Genomic DNA, 19,122 nt, shown 5'->3' with positions numbered 1-19,122 from the left:
TGACTTTTTCTTGTGTGTGTACAATTACACAAAAACACCACAGACAGGCAATCAAACCTGGTGAGCAACTTAGTGACATTATATTTCATACTTATGTCATTTAGACCTGCACTATTGTGATTATTCTGCAGTGTGAGGCAGGTTTAACTGCATGTTTTACAGACTGACATCCATACAGTCTGAAGAGGTTCAGGGATGTTTGCATCATATACATCATCATTTGTAGTGTTGTAGTGTAGTATATTCCTCACCACTTGGTCCTTCTCACACTTGAAGCGGATGATGCTGCTCCTGTTCCGGCTTCTATCGTTAGGACAGGCCTGTCCGCTGGTGTATTCAAGCTTCAAGACACTTTTGTCCCATGTAGGACCGGATGCCACCTGGCCCAGGCTGATGTATTCATCTCCAACCTTCAGACAGGATGCAGCATTGGAGGGACACTTCCATGAACCTGTCGCACGGTGAGCAGAGGGACAGTTTTAGATTTTCAGTGTATTTATTTTCAAAGATGTAAATTCCTATCAAAATTGAATTTCAGTGTACCATCAACAGGAGTAATATGCAGTTAAATCAGAGGAATTACTAAAGAAAGTTCAGTTTTGGGTGCTTCAGTATGACTGCTGTGTTTCACAAGCACACTCACTGACCTCCCTGCTGCACCAGTGACCTGCAGACGTTGATATAATATTGTTTCGTTGTGTCGTCTGTAGAGGGCTCCACCTCCCAGTTCCTAGAGTCCATAGCCAGAGGGGAGAGGTCGTACGAGAGGCCCTGACCATCACTGAGGACAGAACAGACAAACAGAGGGTAAAAATTCAGTTTCATGTGTGTTTGAGGTCTGTGCAGATTTTGAACAGCTGCTAATTATATTATAGTAACTGAGCTGAGTTTTATGGTTGGTCATTACATTGTCAGTGACGTCTGGTCAGCAGTGTTGGAAAGTAATTACTTTAGATGGTACTGTGACCGTGATGCTGGGTGCAGATAAAGACATCTAAAAAACACAGACCTACGAGTACTTGTCCTATTTATTACTCAACACTACACTTTTTCCAAGGGCCTGCAATCACTCGAGGAGATGAGCAGAAATAACTTCTAATCAAAAGCAGGAAGCATTTATTTTGGTAGAACTCCGTAAGCTTTTTTTGTTCCTGAGTTTCTTTCTTTAGTCAACGGATTCTTAAAAACCTCCTTTAAGGATTTAAGGATTTTAACTGTCAGTCACGCTCAGAGAAAAACACACACAGATGTAAGAACTGGGAAAATCTGTGACCTCCATTTATAACAAACTTTTTCACAAATACACACAAAAATATCGAATTTATGCTGCATTCATATGGATTGAGGCAGATGGACCACAGCTTCTGGACGCCACGGGAAAATCAAACTGTCATCATCCAGCAGAACAGCAGGATGGCATAACAACACACACGACAATGTGTTGCTATGGTAATGTTAAATTGTTTAGAAACAATAGAATAAAATATATAAAATAAAAATATTTTCTGTCTATTACTGTATATAATTACTCTAGTCATTTTTGCAGCTACAAAATGCAGATTTCTCTTAATATTCCATTATACATTTAAAATTAATGTTAAATTCTCTCCAAAGCGTGAGGTCATTCATTATTTTCAACATGTAAAGGAGAAATGCACTGCTGAAAATGCCTGAAAATGAGATGACAACAAAAAAACCCAACAGACTATTTGCTTCTTGTTGTCCATGTTCTCTCCTTGTGTGTGGGAGGTATAAAAATAAAGTGTAAATTCTGTTGCAGAGGCCCGCAAAAGGTTACAAATATTTTAACTTTGGAGAGCAATGCTGTGTACTGTTACAGTTACCAGTCCACTAAAATGATACTACCTGCTTTGCCGCCTGCCGTTTGAATCCTGCAGGCTGAACTGGATGTATCCCATATATGAATATGAGTGTGAAAGCAGCATTATTCTTTCAAAATTAAACGGTTATTGCCGCATTTAAAAAGACACAGCATCTCTGCTTATAACCGATGTCTTTGCCCTATTACTGTGCTTGTACTGTTCATAACATGTTGCTCATAGTATTTTGATTAATCTAGGGAATTAATTTAGCTATTCTGCATAGTGCTTCCTCACTACTTAGGCGTAAAAGTGTATATAAAAAGGAGGAAGAGGGAGAAAAGAAGAGGACACATATAGAAAGCGGTAGAGGATTGTTACTTGTAGGAACAGCTGGTTGTTTTCACTGGGATGCAGGCCAGAGCGGTGGGCCAGCTGAACAGGTAGGTGCATTCTGGAGTCTCCTTGATAAACTCTGGTGCTCCCTTAAAAAAGTGAAATAACACAACACACAGTTAGTCACCATTGCTAACAAGCTGGGGTGGATTTCTTTCAATTCAAATGTGCTGTCAAAATCAGAATCAGAAGAAAAGATGCATATTGATGCTGACACTTTTTTCCTAGTCTGGTTCCAGCTTCACATAAAACCGTCTACTTTACATGTTTTGTCTTGTTTGTTATCAAGTTAGTCACCAATAATCATCCCCATTAGCTCCAGAGCACAAAAGCTCCAAAAATTACACTGATACTGGTAGAATGTGTGTTTTTTTGTTTTCAAAGCAAACAAAACAACTGCACAGTGCTGACTGGGCTTTGCAGCATCTGATGTGTTTACGTGGAAACAAACAAAAACATAACTTTTTCTGTGTATTGATTTCTTCAATAAGCAATTTTTTCCTAAAGGTCCATGTCACAAATAAACCTTGCCAGAACTTATTGCATGGGGTCATTTATGTTTTTTAAAGGATCGGTGTAGGTTTTACTGGCATCTAATGGTGAGGTTTTAAGTTGCAACAAACTGCCACTCACCTCATTCTCTCCTTCAAAGTGTGTAGTGTGTTATTTTGCTAATGTCTTTGATAAACAGCACAACAGTGATATCTCACTGCCAGTGGGACTAACTCAGCCTGAATTATCTCAGACTCCACGCTATTCGTGGACCAAACAATGATACTCAACATTGCAACATTCTAATGTCCGCATTAGTGCATTAGTGAAAGCAATAAACATGCATTTTAGATGCACTGCATGCATCATTTTAGATCAGTTCTTTTCTGTCTTTGTACGTGTCAAACTCACAGGATGCCTGGTAGGGTCACAGGAGAAGTAGATCTCTGTGGATCTCTTGTATATCTTATGACAGGTCTCTCCATTAGTGTAGTTCAGGATGAGCTGGTCTCCCACGTAACTCAGTAGCTGGTTTGACAGTCCTGCACACACACACACACACACAAGAATAATGACATGCATTCATACATGCAGTGTTGAATCAAATATCAGAATATTCAGCTGGTTTTGGTTGGGTTTTCCGTACCTCCGATCTTCTGGTTGGTTCCATCCACCTGGCAGGAGGCGACGGTGTCGGGGCCGGTGCCGACGTGGGTGCAGATGCCTCTCTTGAGCCCCTCGCAGACCGACAGGTGGTAGGTGTACTTCCCATTCCTGACCGGATAGTCTCTGCCCTTCAGAGAGCTCAGGTTGAACTCGTAGCCACTCCTGGGGTCACGAACCCGACAGTTGTCACCTGGAAGGTCAAGTTTGGACGAATAGTGAGGCACATTTTCTCATCTCCCCTTCTCAAAGGTTTAATCATTATTGGATGTCAGTGCTATTGTTCAATTGAAACTTGATTATGGCCTCTGTTGGGGTCAATCCCTTCCAATCCATTACTCCTTACAGACTGACTGAACATCATCACCACAGTATTTTGATCAAATTCCAAACATCAGTATTTGTTATCTGCACAAATTATTCAGTAGCAGCAGCTTTAATCTTAAAATATTGACTTCCACACTTTGTCACACACACAGGCACGTTTTTACCTTGAGACTTCCTGATAGGGCAGGCCTCAGATGTCCTCCAGATGAAGACATATTCACAGCCATCTTGACGGTCAAACATGGGCGAACCCTAGAAACAGAGAGGCACGCAGAAACACAAACAAAATTAAAGCGCCACGTTATCAGTGATTCTCCCGGTTACTTGTACGTGTTGTGCAACTTGTTCAGGCTATTAGTCCCTGTGCTTACTTGCCCTCTTAAATACCAATATATGCAAACACTGCATGAATTTAAGATAAAATGTCAATTTTAAATTAATTCAACTCACTTTTGTTGGCATAAAAATAATTTATAGCACTGCATGACTACCACTAGACTGCTCCTTTAGTGCAGGTGTATGCTTCCTTTTGTGTGCAGAAAGTGGGAGAGTTTATTGAAAGTGGGAGTGAGTGTTTGTATTGTAATACCTATTTTGAACTTCTTTAGTCTTGCCACTGTGAATTACCCCTCATATTATAATTTAAAATAAAAAACTAAAACTAATACTGAAACTAATAAAAAACTCAATTAAATCTAAGCATTTGTAAACAATAAAAACTAAGTGGATGAGAAAACCCTTGTCGTCTGGAAATTAACTGAAACTAAACTGAATCAAAAACCAGAAATTAAAAAAAAAAAAAAAAGAATAAAAACTAATGAAAAATACAAAAGTTTGACTTGATCAGTCACTGCAGCAAAACTCTCCTGAAAATAATTTACTCCTGTTAACAGTGGCAAATGGCTCAGAGTGGGCGGTCACAGCAGAGCTCTAATACTCACTGGGTTGTCATTACACTGGAGAATGATGCGCGTCGAGTAGCGGGATGCATCACCACACCTGTCTCCGTTCTGGTACACGATGCTGATGGAGCCGTCCTCTGCCGCCTGCGGGCTGGACTGGATGTATCCCAGGTTGTAACTCTTTCCATCAATTGTGCCACAAGCACCCAAAGGACCCACTGGAAAGACAAAAAGAACGTGTTCAACTACAGACTGACAGGAAGAATGTGACATCTTGACAATTTCACTTTTATTTTAATTGCAATCTGACTTTATGATTTAATATAATGTTTGATGTTGTATTACGAAGTGTCCTCATTGTTCCCACTATGATTCCTAAATGTAGAAGCCTTGTAAACTGAACTAAAAAATAAGTCAAAATTAGTAGATTCTGATATTGAAACATCACATTACGGCGTATGCAACATCACAACATCACGGCTGCAACTTTTTTTCAGGATGGATAAATCTGTCAATTATTAAACAATTAATTAGTCCATCATGTAGTAAAAACATCCATCATAACATAACAGAGCCTTAAGTGATGTCCTTAAATTCCTTGTTTTATCTGACCAGCTGTCTAAAACCAAAAAGTTTTTAATTTATTATCATATATGATAAAACCAAGCAGCAAATCCTCATGTTTGAGAAGCCACAACCAGCAAATATCTGTCATTTTTGCTTGAAAAATGACCAAATAGTTACTGATTTATTTCCCTTTAACCAACCACTGCAGCTCTACGTGTGTAAAATTAAAACTTAAATGTCTCTGTATTTAATCATTACTCCAGGGTTCTCCAAGTTGAATTCAAGACTTTTTAAGACCTTTTTAATACCACTTATAATAAAATTTAATCGCCAATTTCATGGGAATATTGGCAAAAGTATGACAGATATAATGGAAGATCGAACTGTAGTTAAATTGAGTCAAACAGGTACCAGGAGTTCTACTTCTGTTATGTAAAGAAGAAAAGGCCAAACTCTTACTCCACTGGTGTTTAATGTCCCATATTTCATTTTAATATGAAAGTCCCCATATTTCAGTTGAAGCCTGTTGTTTACTGCGTGTATCTGAAGGTGGATTGTGTGAAAAAACTTGGATGAACGTACTGACCTGGACAGTCCTTAACAGGGGGGAGGGGTTTGCAGACGTTGATATAAAAGCTGCGTGACTTGACCATATCTGTATCTATGGGGATCCAGGGGCTGTCGTCCGCATCCCTGATCAGGTGCCTCAGGTCGTACTCGTTACCGTGGGCATCTAAAGGTACGAGAAAAGTGTATTTACACACATGAGAAAAAGAAGAGGCATGTAAGGGTCCTTGAACTGGACTGGACTTTTAGAAATTATTTCATTGTGTTTGTGTTCATACCAATAATCTGACAGTCAACTGGAGCAGGGATGCAGGCCAGAGCAGTGGAGAACTCAAAGAAGGCGTCGTGGACCACATGGCTGGGTAAAGAGCTCATGTCCTCTCGCAACAGTTTTATTGAGCCAGGGTGGGAGTTTGGATCACACACGAAATTAATGGTGAATGTGTCCCGTGTTGCTGAAGAAAAAGGAGATTTTCAAGGAAAAGATGGGAAACAGTGCAGAAAATCCGACCGAAATTACAGTCTATTTTTACTTAGACATCAGTGTCCTGTGTTTGTTTTGACTTGCGTACTTCTTTGGTCAAATTTGCAAAAAGCAACTAGAACCACCCCATCATGGTTCTCTGCCTCAGTGTCCTTTGACCATCAACATCAAATCAGTTCATCCTTGAGCCCAAGTGGACATTTATACCAAGTTTGAACAAATTCTGTCAAAGCATCCCTACGATATCTTGCTACAAAGAAAGGGACGTACAGATGGACAACCAGAAAATATAATGCCTCCGGCAAAAAATAAAAAGCATCATGTGTATGTTGTATTATGTGTATATCTCTCTTCACAAAAACATGCAGAAAAATCTAATAAAGTGTTGTAAACGTAAAAATCACGGCTTTGCTTACCGTTAGGCTGGCATTGTACAATCATTAGGACACTACATTTAAGTCAACCATTTTACTGACATCAGGGCTGAACTATTTCGCATCAAATGATGCAAACTTAATTTGCACATGTAACTTCCCTATATAATCTTGTAACAGTGAAACAGTCAGGACACCGACCGATCACTTCCTGTTTAAACCCTACAGCTGCAGCACATGCTTCTAAATACAGTAAATGCAAACACACTACAGTTAATCAAACATGACACTCAGTTACCGTAAACATAAAACAGATTTTTCTATCTTTGGTACCTGTGGGATTGTCCAGGGGTCCCTTATATGTTAGTTTGAGCAGGCCATCGGTGAACTGGAGGGTCTTCTCTACCCCCACTGGGCTCACGGGGTGACCGTCTTCCAGCTCACAGCCAGCCATGCCCTGTCCACATTCTGCCACGTCTGAGCAGATATTCACCTGCAGGGCAGTGAGTAAGATGGATTGTTATACTTTTCAGCAAGTATTTTGATACTCAAGTAATATTTCAAGTCATTTTTCAAGAACAACATCAAAATGTTTCTAAAATGTAAATATTTGTTGCTTTGGCTCATCTTACATGACAAGTGTGAACCAATTAGAAGATATCAGCTTGGGCTTTATGGATGTGTTGGCTACATCACTTACCAGGAAGTCCTTTCCATTTGCAGTTGTTCTGTATCCAATCTTAGAGGCCAAAGGCTGTAGGTTGAACTCAAAGCCAGAGTTGGGGTCCACCACAGCACAGCTCTGAGACACAAAGACATCAACTCAGGCTGTCAGTATTTCCAAATATTCTATCGTCTTCAATTTACTACGAGGAACTTGTCTATTCTGTTGATTTTAAAGGCACCTACGCACAAAAGTGGTCATGTTTCCACCACCATAATCACAAAATGTAAAAAATTAAAGTATGGAAATCTCCTCCTGCTTGATTTTAAGTGCCTAACATACTAGTCACTGTGACTTTGCCTCGAAAAATGTAAACGCAGACTCATTTCATCTGATTTCAAACAGACTCGTGATGACAGGCATTAAGAATAACTACCGGTATATAGGAATAGTCAATCTTGTCGCTGATGGTCTCGTTTGTTTATGTAGGTCATACGGAGGCATTAGTATTAAATTGAGACTCGTTCATTACAGTTAAAAGCTCCTTATAATATCTTTAATCATACCAATTTCCTGCTGTATGACCTTCTGAATTGTCTCCTTAGTGTGCATTAATAAGCTAAAAATAGGGTGAGATGAATGTATGTACGTGAACTCACATTGTTCTTGATGGTGGTGATGGCACAGGCTGCTGCAGTCTCCCAAATGAAGTTGGCAGTGCAGTTCTGGTATATCAGGAAGCGCAGGCTCATTGACTGCACAGGAACACAAACAGAGTCACCTCTCAGACACATGCAAAACGCTCGGTGCCGCACTCCTCTTTACAGTCTGAACTGCACACCCGACTCACCACAGATCCTCTGGAGCAGACCAGGTGGATGCGCGTTGTGTACGTGAGCTTCTGGCCGTCCGACTCACAGACAGAGCCGTCTGTGAACTCCAGCAGCAGGCGGTCGCGGCCTTCGATGATCGGCCCTCGTTTGGAAATGCCCATGTTACTGACTGACACAACCTCCTTTGGAGAGCCCTGAGGACAGAGAGGAAGAAACAGCTCCTGAATATCAATTAAGAGACAAAACAGCCTGCTAACAATTGTTAAAATTTGTTTTTTTAATGAGTACGACTGGAGAATATTCAAGAGGTGGACAAACAGTTGTTAAGGCGTCCAGGTTTTCAAACATTTTTGTATACTAGCTTTAAATTGAAGCATAGGTACAAGCTTTGAGAAAAGTCTCGACAGTTTTTGCAGATTTAAAACTATAATGTGTAACATTTCAACATTAAAATACACCATAGTAAGGTTACAGAAATAAAATAAAATTACAACTATGCTTTTCATATCGTGTTTCTCGCTATGACAGACCTTATCGGTGATGTACTTCATCTGGCAGACGGACGCATGGCGGTCGCAGCCTGGTACAGCGTTGATAGGCCGACATATGTTGATGTAGTACTTCTTCAGGTTTGCGGTGTCTGTCAAATCCATGGCCTGCCAGTTGCTGCTGGAGGTGGAGCGTGACAAGCTGGAGGCAGAAGAAGGTCAAAAGTCACATCTCATGCTGGAGTGAATCTGAATTTGTTTATGTACAGTATGAAATGTTGTTTTACGACATCCTGGTTGCTTGATGGATTAAGACAATGTGGCACAACGTGTATCCATGCATTACCTGGATAAGTCGTACTGGTCAAGAGTTTTGGGATCTGTCACCAAACACTCATGAGGCCTTTCAGGACATGCGTAGGATGTATACCAGCGGAAGATGTAGGTGTAATTGTCCTCAGCCTGGATTCATAAAATGAAGAGATTAAAATGTAGAGATGAATGCAGGCTTAAATAAAAGTCAACAGAACACATTAAAAAAACGTCCAAAAGTGTAGACATTTACTGTAAAAATAAAAAAATAGGCAGAGAGACAATTTAAACAATGAAAGGAAAGAGGAAGGGAGGAGTTGACCTGGAATTCGGGGTTGCCAGCTCCGGCTTCTGGGTCACAGAGGAAGGAGATGAGTGTGGATCTGAGAGTGTGTTGCTTGTTGTTGTACTGGGAGCCGTCACTGTAGGTGAGCTGGAGCAGGCCGTCGTAGTACGACAGACGGGAGTTCGCTTCCCCGAGACTCCAAGAACTGAAGCGAAGGAGGGTATAAAATTAAAATAAGGCCCAAGTCATCATATCATCCGTGTGGTTGGTCTCAATTCACATCACGTATCCCTTCACTCATTTCACAGCGTACACATTTAACTTGAGGTGACGCTCATAAAACTGCAACAATCTGACCTCCTGGTTCAAAGATTCAGACCTGAAATACTTTTGTTTTTGTGTCAGTTAGTTACTCTTTCCTCTCACTTGATCAGAGTCTTAAATTTCCATGAGACAGAGCATAACACAAGTGGATGTCACAAAATATCCTGCAGCTAAATTCTGGTAAGATTCCAATCATAGGTCAACATAGTGCAAAGTCTCAAATACCAAACAGTCTTGGCTCTCTGTTTTATTTAATAATGCACTCTTCCAGGAATCTTGGTGTCTTTTTTCAATCAAAACATCAGGTTAAACACACGTGTCACTATATAATGGCAGACAGATATATAATATTGATTCAACAGTAATGAGTGTGGCTCCTGTTTACCTTGTTTCCACCTGACACGCACCGGCCTTTTCAGGACAAGTGCCAACACTGACAGGTCCACAGACGTTGATGTAGTAGTTGTACCTGCCGCTGGTCAGGTTGTAGAAGCTCCCGTTGGCTTTGGAGAGAGGCGACAAGTCGAAAGAGATATCTGTGGGGCGACAGAGGCTGGTTAAGGAGAAGGATTTCAGGGAAGCAGTGTTTGTTGTGGTAGGACAGATCATGCGGCTGCAGCTAGATGGCAGCACAAGCGGCCTTTTTAATGATTCTCATGTGAGCTCAACAACTCTCATGTGACACAAAGGTGTGGAGGTTAACATGCCTGGAAATCCCCACCAGGTGGTGGAGCTGAGGAACCCTGGTTTGGTCAGTTGACTGAACTTTCTTTGAATGTACTGAATGTTTTTAGAAGCAAAAGAGGAATTGATAAATTTAAGCGAGCAGCATGCAAGTTTCTTGCTTTAAGTTTTGGCACCCTGTATCCCCCTGATGAAGGTCACATCAGGCTACTCTGAACGTGGTCTCTGAGATTTTTCAACTGCAGGTTTGTACATATCTTAAAGAGAAAATTTCAAGCACTTTTAAGGAAAGTAACCCACAAAATTTCAGACTCTGGAAGCATTTATCATCCCCATTCTAAATGCTTACTATAAATCCAACTGTAAATTCTTTATGACCACAACAATCAATGTATATTGTCACTTTGCTGTTCATCTCAAGTTTGATTGTATGTTTTTATCAGAATTATTTCATGCCTGCTAATTTCCAGAGGAAGGGATCAACAGAGGGCTTCACTTCAAATATTCAAGAATTTTTGGTTTACGTAAGTGACTGTCTTGATGAAACACCACATTATGTTCAAAATCAATCATTTCTCAAGGAGTATATTCGAATTCGAGCACATTTCTAATGTAACAATTAAATTTAAACTGTTTCCAGACTTTCAAGACTTTATACAAACCCTGTCAAAAAGTCATTATACCAGGTTAACACCCAGTGTGGGTGTGTCATATTGAAGTTTGGTACCTAGAAAGTGGAGCTGAAACAATGCATCGGCACTGCCTTCAACTCTATGCAGACTCTGGTTCAATATCTGACCTTTACCATGTGAGTTTGTGCTCCTGTTTGTTTTCCCTGAAAAACATCTGATAAAAGCGTAACTTATTCAGAGGTTAGCGGAGGCACTTCAGGCAAGGCAGGGTGACCCCTACATGAAATAAGGGGTGCCTTTATTTACTACCTTGATCATTAATTTGATAGTTTACATACTTTTTTTCAAGTAAAAATGGCAAACATCCTTTGGTTCCAGCTTCACAAATGTGAGGAATTTGCTGCCTGTCTCTGTTGCATATGATAGTCAGTTCAACATATCTGGATTTTGCACTGATGGTCAGATTATACAGACAGCTGACGCCACCATGGGTTTTAGGAAAAAAAAAATTTCTGGCATTTCTAATGCCAAACAATTTATCCATTCCAGACAATTATGAGACAATTATAGGGTTAATTGAAAAATAATTGAAAGTTGCAGACTTACAATAAAGCCCTTTCATAATGAAGATCTCAGAAACCAGCTGGAAAAAATCTCCAAGCAGAATTCAAAATCAGGACTGAACACACTAAATATTGATGAATCTCTCCCTGTCTGCTCTCAAGGTTTAACCAGCAGTTTGTATTGTGTTAAAATCCCTTTTCTCCCATTGATACATGTCCTCATGAGCCCTGTTGCTTTTTTCCTCGTCTTTCCTTCACAGCTGTGTTCTTCCTACTCGAGTGAAATATCGATCAGTCAGAAACCACACTGATCCAACTTGTGTGTTTGTGTCGTACCAGCCTGAGGGTCCTCCACCTTGCAGTCGCTCCCCTGCGTCTTTGAGAGGACGCAGGCGGCGGCAGTGTACCACTCCAACTCATACACACATCCATCAGAAGAAATTCGACGAAGGATTGGAGCGCTCTCCAGATCTCCTACAGCAAAGGGACAAAAAGAAAAGTGTAAGAGGAGTAGAAACAACATCACAACCACACGGAAATGAGGGAGAAAAGCAATAAAATGTTAACAAGACATATATTTAATTACTACTTTTCTCTCTTCAGCCTACCTGGTTTGCACTTCAGGGTTAACGTAGTTTGGATCCTCGTCTTTTTACCGATGCAGAAATCTCCATCTGTATACACCAGTCTGATGTCATTTCCTATTTTAGTCTTCTGAGGGGACGAGAGGAAGCTGCCCAGACTGACGGCCTTATTATCCTTATCTGAAGCAGAGAGACACAATCAATAACCTGCACTGGTCCTGTTCGCTGTAACAAAGGAATAAGTCATTCTTTGCAAACATATGGCTCTCAAGTTGAATAATAATAAATGTAAGGTTTTTATAACTTCCTTGAATCAGTGTTCCTACATGTCAAAAGGACTCTTCAAGCATTTTCTAGCACCTTACAAATTTATATTCATACTGTATATATACTCATCATTATTTATTTACTTATTCATGATACAATTCTACAGAGGGGTGACAAATTAAAGGAAAACACAAGAAAGTTTCATGTCTCAAAATGTTTTCTGTAAGTAGATGATGCACACAGAGATGAAACCAAAACACCCACATCACGGTCAATGAATGATTGTGCAGGGGGAAATGAAGCACAGTCTGTGGTTTACATTTCCAAACTATCCGTTAGCTTAGTCAAAGTTGCCACTAGCTCGCTACCTATGCATTTAAAGGAACTAATGTTAACATTGGGAGCTATGTCAATTAAAAGGTAATATTAGCTGTTATGCTGCATATTCCATAAATGAATGTACTGCAACTGACAAACAATACTCGTACTACCATACTGTATCATCCTCAGTCCTTCCTAAAAATCGACTGGCATTTGGTCTGTAGATATTGCCAGCGACACAAACTTTTAGCCAGCTATAGTATAACGTTAGGCTAATTTAAAATTCCCTAATGTGACTTATGTGCAGAATTTCCCATGGTGAAAAGATGCACATGCTTTTTGCAGACTATACAGATTCTTCATTGATTTGTTTGCTTTTTGTATTTTTCAAACCAACACTCATTGAAAAGGTAACCTCCTGGCATGTTGTCGTCTGTTGTCACTCACTGTTCTATCAGAGGGCTCACAGAGCTTTACTTTGAGCAAAAGGCAAAAGCAATTGGCAGTTAACCCTCTCAGATTTGTTTCATTTCTTTATCTAAAAACTGAACTTTTTGGTTAGAGGTCAATTTATTATGAAAGTAATGCAATTATGTTTTCAAGCACTTTATCCAAAATTCAAGCAGAAAAAGATCTGAAATAGTCTCATTCCTTTCATCCTTGGAAACCCACATCCTTGGGGAGACTCTTACCCACGCCACAGATGGAGGCGCTCTGCGGGCAGCCAGCAGCAGCTCCCGACTGGATGACCTTGTGACAGACATTCAGGTAGAAACGTGAGTCCGACTTTGGAGATTGAGCATCCACCACTTCCCAGTTCCCGCTGCTATCTGACCCTGAAGCGACATAGAGGGACAAAGAGAATGGTGACAATTCAGCAGCAAATACACAGTAATGACAGACAACATGAAAAGGTTTCTTATTGAGGGAACATGGCCACAACCAGCTGCTTTTTAGAGACAAATACAGACATTCAGGCACAGACACAAATGTTTTTAAGCACTGGCCACACAGGCCACTAAGCACCTAAATTTAATTTAAAATTTAATTTAAATAAAACTGAGCTAAATAAAATTAAATATGATACCAAAAAAATAAAAGTTTGTGTCCTCCAGTCAGACAGATGTGATAGCTTTTAAACTATGCTTTTAAACTCACCAGGGTATCTTGTGAGGGGTGTAAGGTCAAAATGTTTGTGTCCATCTCTAACTTGACACAGTAGATCCTCCTTCTCCTTGACGCAGGCAAAGGCCGTCTCCCAGTCAAAGTAATAAGTGCAGTCTGTCTCCCCCGTAAAAACTGGAGCCCCTCGCCCACCGTTGGCTGCAAAAAACAAGGCAAATCATGAATTAAGGAGAAATAAAGTTAAAGATTTAACATGATTCCACATGTTTAACAATTCTCAATAAGACGGTGACAGTAAAATTAGATTAATGAGGAAAATTTGCACAGGAAGAATATAATAAATCACACTGCATTTTGACCTGTGTTCGAATTGAAACATATCCTTGTGATTAATCTTAATTTTACTGAGCTATTGTGCAGGTATAGAACAAATTGTGTGTACAGACTTTACAGCGGGAAGACCATGTCATGGTAGCAGTGTGCCTCATGGTCTCACTGTGTAATTCTTGATACTACCACTGGATGGTGCCAAAGAGAAAAAATAAAATGATTGCAAAAAAGTTGGGACTTGTCCGTCTCACATGCATTCTTGTTGCACTCAAAGTTGATGATGGTCATTCTCTGGAAGCCTGTGGAGCATTTGGCACCATCTGGGTAGATCAGAGTCAGATCTCCATCTGAATAACTGAAGATGAAAAAATAAACACAGGGGGAGAAGAAGAACAAAGTTAAGAAAATACTGATATACTGCCAACGTTTGACATTTCATCAATGAGCCAGTGTTTAATATGTTTAACCTGAACTAACCCTGTGCAACCTGAAATTTGGAGGAATTGTGAAAAAGTTTCTGCAAAAGTCACATGAAGGTTGTTTCTGCAAGTGTTCGTGTGGCAGGTTGTATTGTGAATTCATCTGATCGCATTTGTCCTTGTTTCTGTTTGTTTGTGGATTTCATTACATGCGCCAACACACAGACAAGCTGTTCAACATCCTGGCACGATAATGGCCAAACAGAAAATTTTGGATGCCTCACAAATGAGCGGGGTTGGCTGCCAGTGAGTTGAACTCTCTAGAGCCAGGCAGCCACGCGTGTTGAAACTGTCTATTATGCAGCAAAGTTCAGTTTTACGTCTGTAGTGTTAGCTACAACATTTGAAGTACCACTCAAAAAATATTAAAACAAGCTCACTACAGTTTAAAATAGATTTTTTTACAGCAGATATGAGGGAAATTGTAGGACATCTGGCCAAAATTTGTGCCAGAAATCCACCTGACTAATGCCTGATTAATTGCCTGAACAAGCAACAATCTGGCTCGTGGACAATCAGTAAAACAACAATAAATCTGGACAAAATTTGGACCGATTCTAAAATTTGGGGGTGACCAGATCCATACAGTGTCTGCCCAACTTAACGTGCCATAGCAGCACTTCTTAAATCAACATCCTTGTGTGATCAAACCAGCACAAAACGTTTAGCATGGTGGCAAACAGATAAAAAAAGAAACTTAAATTTGGTTGACAGTTAACCAAACATTGTAACATTGTCACAATCAATGAAGGAACTGTCAATTAAAGGACTAGGATTTAGGATTTAGTGGCATCTAGCAGTGCAAAAACCTTGTGTGGAGGAGAACTGATGGATGAGAAGCCACGTCACATCCCATAACCATGTCCCCCATTCGGGTGAAAAGAAGCACTGTGAAAGTGGCCTGTCAGCATGTGTGTCTGTGGCAAACCCTTTATCACAGGTTAGTTAATGACGTTAGTAAGTGGCATCACTGTGTGCTGATTGTGTCTGTAGATTGAAGTGAGACAGAAAAGAGCCTCAGCGATGGTGGAACTAAAGTTCCTGCGAAAAAAATTTGGTCCTACCATAAAACATCTGCTTTTAGACTGGAGTCTGGTTCAACATTAGCTGCCTGAATCCACTTTGATGGAGGCGATAATAGACGCATGAAAAAAATATGAATATCTTATGAATATTATATTCAATTTTTGCCATATTCTGCAAATACATCCCCAGAAACCTGACACATTAGACTTTAAATTTTCAGATTCAAGGTTTATGGCATCCATCAATTAATTAGGATTTATAAAACTCTCAACATCATAATTATAGGAAAATGGCCCATTGAATTTCTGATCATTTCTCAAGATTCTTCTGCATCAGTTATAACATATAAATATCAAGCATCATTAGTGACTGAGAGCAAGTGAAACAAGATCACAAACAGGAAGTGATGAACATCCCTTCTGATGAGGAAAGGTCTTATTAAGGTTTTATTTCTCGTACTGCTTTTGTGATAAAACCATTCAAATGTTGATCTGCGAACTGATAAAAAATTACTCATAAAGTCAGTGATCTGACTCAGTAATATCAGTTACACAGCTTTCCTAACATCAGCTAATGTTAGCCACCATAAGCTACTGGTCACACCAGTCCAAGTAAATCTGTAGCAGCAAAACCCCTGAGTGGGCAAATGAGTTGTGAGTGCTTGAAAAGTGTTATTTTTTAAATCATGAAATCTTTTGGTTCCTGTTTATAACTTGGGTTAAACTCAAATTTTGATCACTATTTTAAAATTAGGATCTTTAATGCAATTTTGTGTTTACACTTAAGCTATAATCTACAAGGCATTTCAAAACGTTTATTATACTTTCAAAAAAAAAGAAATCTTGCAAATGCAACAAAGCCTTTAAATTTTAAGGGCTCATTCGTTATTGCAAATTCTTTTTTTCCTCACACTGACATTGATTCACACATTACCGTAGCGTCTGGTTGTGATATTTCCCAGCCACCTTCTTCACGTCTCCAGTCTTCTTCACCTGGCAGGACGATATGAACTTATCATCGCCACATTCTTTGGTGGGGATTTCTCCGCAAACATTCAGGTAGTAGATGTAGCTTTCATCTCCGTCACTGGGCCCAGAATGTGCGTAATATGGATAATCTGTGGCTAAACACACAAAAAGGCAGAGAGGGTTTAAACCGACAAATATGACTGATTATTATCATCATACTACATCATACTTACTGTAAGTTTTAATGAACCGTGTTAGGTTAAGCATAAGATTAAGTAAACTACGACTAATATCACAGACGTAACATTACTAGTAAGTTGAGTATTTTTTTTTTTTAATTAATCTTATTATCCAGGTCTCGGGAAGTAGGTGCTAAAAAGGGACTATTGCTTGGAGATAATGAATATGGAAAACCCTGACAGCAAATGGCTTCAAGTAGAAGTTTTACCTGATTTTAAAAAGTCATACAACCACGTGTGTTAACGTCAGGAGATACTTCCAGTTTGACCGTAAACTGTGGCCTACATCATGGCACACAGCTCATGCATGAAGCGTGACAATAAGTGGAAATAATCTTTTTCTATTTCTAACAATGAGCTGGCAAAAAAACAGGAAGGTCAGTACAGTTTGCTCATGAAGCTACTTCCTCTATCTGGGATTTTTAAAAAAGCACTACCAGCCAGTAATTCATAGAGGTCAAATTAGCAATCGTGGATAATTCAAGAGAGATGGAATGAAGTTTCGAGCGTGTTACTTTCATGCCTACATGAGGCAGAAATACTTTCTGTGCCTGTGTGTTCACTCTTGTAGTTCTGCCTTGTAAGAACCAGTTTAAGGAATGAAGACATGTTCACTGAGTTCACTGAGCATTTAATCACTTCCTTAAGGGATTTAATTACTGTATAAAAATATGTGGTTGGAGCATGGCTCTAACATTCATATTACTTAGAGCACACTGGTCAGGTTATTCTCTCCTGGAGGACAAAATGCCTCTGCTTTTTTTTTTCACATAATTAATTTCATAATGTACATACACTCTGAAGCTTGATAAAGCATCTCTCCCTCTACTCTCCCTCCATTACTGCTCTCCAGGAACACTGCTGAGATGGTATGCAGCTATTCCCAACACTGAGACAGGAAGCAGTCACATTTAACTAACATGAAGAGTTTCACGTAACTCTCTTATATATTAACGTTAGCTATATCGTTTTTACTGAAGTCGACTCCTGTCGATGTTTCTTGCTGTCGTAGTAGTTTTTTTCATATTTCTTTGCTACTTGTGTGTATGTGTTATGGCTGGGATGCATTTACTTTGGATTTTGTGCTTGTGCTTTGCTTATTCTTCTGTCCAGTTTGGCTGTTTTCTCTTCGGTAGCCACTTTGGAAAAGCTAGCTAACACTGACAGTAATGCTGTCAAGTCCTACCATTAATGGATGATGATTAAAGTGAAACTGAACTACAGTGAGACTAACTGCCATTAAAGCCTTAGTCTAGGAGATGACAAAAGAAACTTTATGCAATGCTCCTAAATGAGCCCCTCAGCTTAGGGAAATATTTTGCATAAGGATTTGAAACTTAAAGTGGTTTATGCAACTGGGCACTGCCCTCTGGGGTGGTAATTTGAGATCCATGGTGGTTTAGAGGAAGAACTACTTACAGCTCAAAGTGAGAGGTGTTAAGTCTATGGACATGTCATGCTGTTCACTGGTGAGTTTGCAGGTGTGGCTCTCCAGATAGTCTCTGTGACAGGCGTATTCAGTCACCCAGTCCACCTCGTAACGACAGTTCAGCTCTGCGGTCATCTTAGGAGGGCTGCCCTGTGAGGCCAAAACACACTTTTAGAGAAGCAAGAATTCTACCAAGTACATTAGAAGAAGAAAAGCAGGATCAAATAAAACAAACAGAAGCAACAAATTATTTCCAAGTGTTTTAAACCATGTCTTACTGATGAAGAATTTTATTTAAGCATGAAAGAACATGCCATCAAAAAGCCGTAAAATGGACTGTGGTGTTTCAGAGTTCAATTTTAGGTCAGAGTTTTTTTTTATCTCCACGTGCTGGCAGTTGTAAATGTCATCAGGAGGCGCAGCATAAATGTCCACAGTTATACTGATGATACACAGCTGTACATTGTCATGTCTCCTGATGACTCGGGTGCAACTGATGCTTTTTTTTTTTGCATTCTAGATTAAGTGTGGTCATGCAGAAAACCTACCTCTACAACTCAACCAGGGCAAAACTGAAGCCTTAGTTATTGGTTCTGAGGCTCACAGAGAGAAACTCAATGCAAAACTGGAAGCACTGACACTAAAACTCAACAAGTGAAAAATCAGATCTTTGATTCTGATCTTAGTCTTGAACCACATATTAGAAATGTAACTAAAACTGCATTTTATTATCTTAAGAACATCGCTTGAGTGCAACTCTGTGGTCTCCCTGAGAAAAAAATAGCTCAACTACAGTTACTACAAAACTCAGCTGCACGTGTGCTGACAAGGACAGAAAGAGAGCACACGTTAAATCGATTTTAAGGTGAGGCATCTTGCCTGAAGACCTTAAACTTCATTTATTTTTTCATCTACTTATTTATTGTCTGTTTATTTATACGTTTAAGTCTGTTTGCTGTTAGTTTTATTCTATCTA

The 19,122-nt window shown here is 39.7% G+C and overlaps 1 protein-coding gene across 1 annotated transcript in view; it reads right to left on the bottom strand.

Moving 5' to 3' along the window:
- The window catches only part of igf2r (insulin-like growth factor 2 receptor), a 56,033-nt gene that overhangs the window by 16,348 nt on the left and 20,563 nt on the right, over nt 1-19,122 (bottom strand). Inside the window, exons 8-31 of the mRNA XM_084737998.1 lie at nt 18,137-18,296; nt 16,444-16,633; nt 14,257-14,360; nt 13,709-13,873; nt 13,243-13,386; nt 11,987-12,142; nt 11,715-11,852; nt 9,885-10,035; nt 9,212-9,380; nt 8,924-9,039; nt 8,620-8,779; nt 8,107-8,283; nt 7,916-8,011; nt 7,293-7,394; nt 6,926-7,085; nt 6,013-6,189; nt 5,754-5,900; nt 4,640-4,818; nt 3,863-3,950; nt 3,355-3,564; nt 3,120-3,250; nt 2,202-2,305; nt 648-781; nt 252-451 (exon numbers count right to left, since the gene is read on the bottom strand). Of these exons, the coding sequence (XP_084594124.1) occupies nt 252-451; nt 648-781; nt 2,202-2,305; nt 3,120-3,250; nt 3,355-3,564; nt 3,863-3,950; nt 4,640-4,818; nt 5,754-5,900; nt 6,013-6,189; nt 6,926-7,085; nt 7,293-7,394; nt 7,916-8,011; nt 8,107-8,283; nt 8,620-8,779; nt 8,924-9,039; nt 9,212-9,380; nt 9,885-10,035; nt 11,715-11,852; nt 11,987-12,142; nt 13,243-13,386; nt 13,709-13,873; nt 14,257-14,360; nt 16,444-16,633; nt 18,137-18,296 (3,558 nt within the window). The remainder of the gene's footprint in view (nt 1-251; nt 452-647; nt 782-2,201; nt 2,306-3,119; nt 3,251-3,354; nt 3,565-3,862; nt 3,951-4,639; nt 4,819-5,753; nt 5,901-6,012; nt 6,190-6,925; nt 7,086-7,292; nt 7,395-7,915; nt 8,012-8,106; nt 8,284-8,619; nt 8,780-8,923; nt 9,040-9,211; nt 9,381-9,884; nt 10,036-11,714; nt 11,853-11,986; nt 12,143-13,242; nt 13,387-13,708; nt 13,874-14,256; nt 14,361-16,443; nt 16,634-18,136; nt 18,297-19,122) is intronic.

This window comes from Lutjanus erythropterus, chromosome 15, assembly GCF_056507025.1.
Source record: "Lutjanus erythropterus isolate fLutEry1 chromosome 15, fLutEry1.hap2, whole genome shotgun sequence".
Lineage (NCBI taxonomy): Eukaryota > Metazoa > Chordata > Actinopteri > Lutjaniformes > Lutjanidae > Lutjanus > Lutjanus erythropterus.
This window is presented reverse-complemented; position numbering and strand designations above follow the sequence as displayed.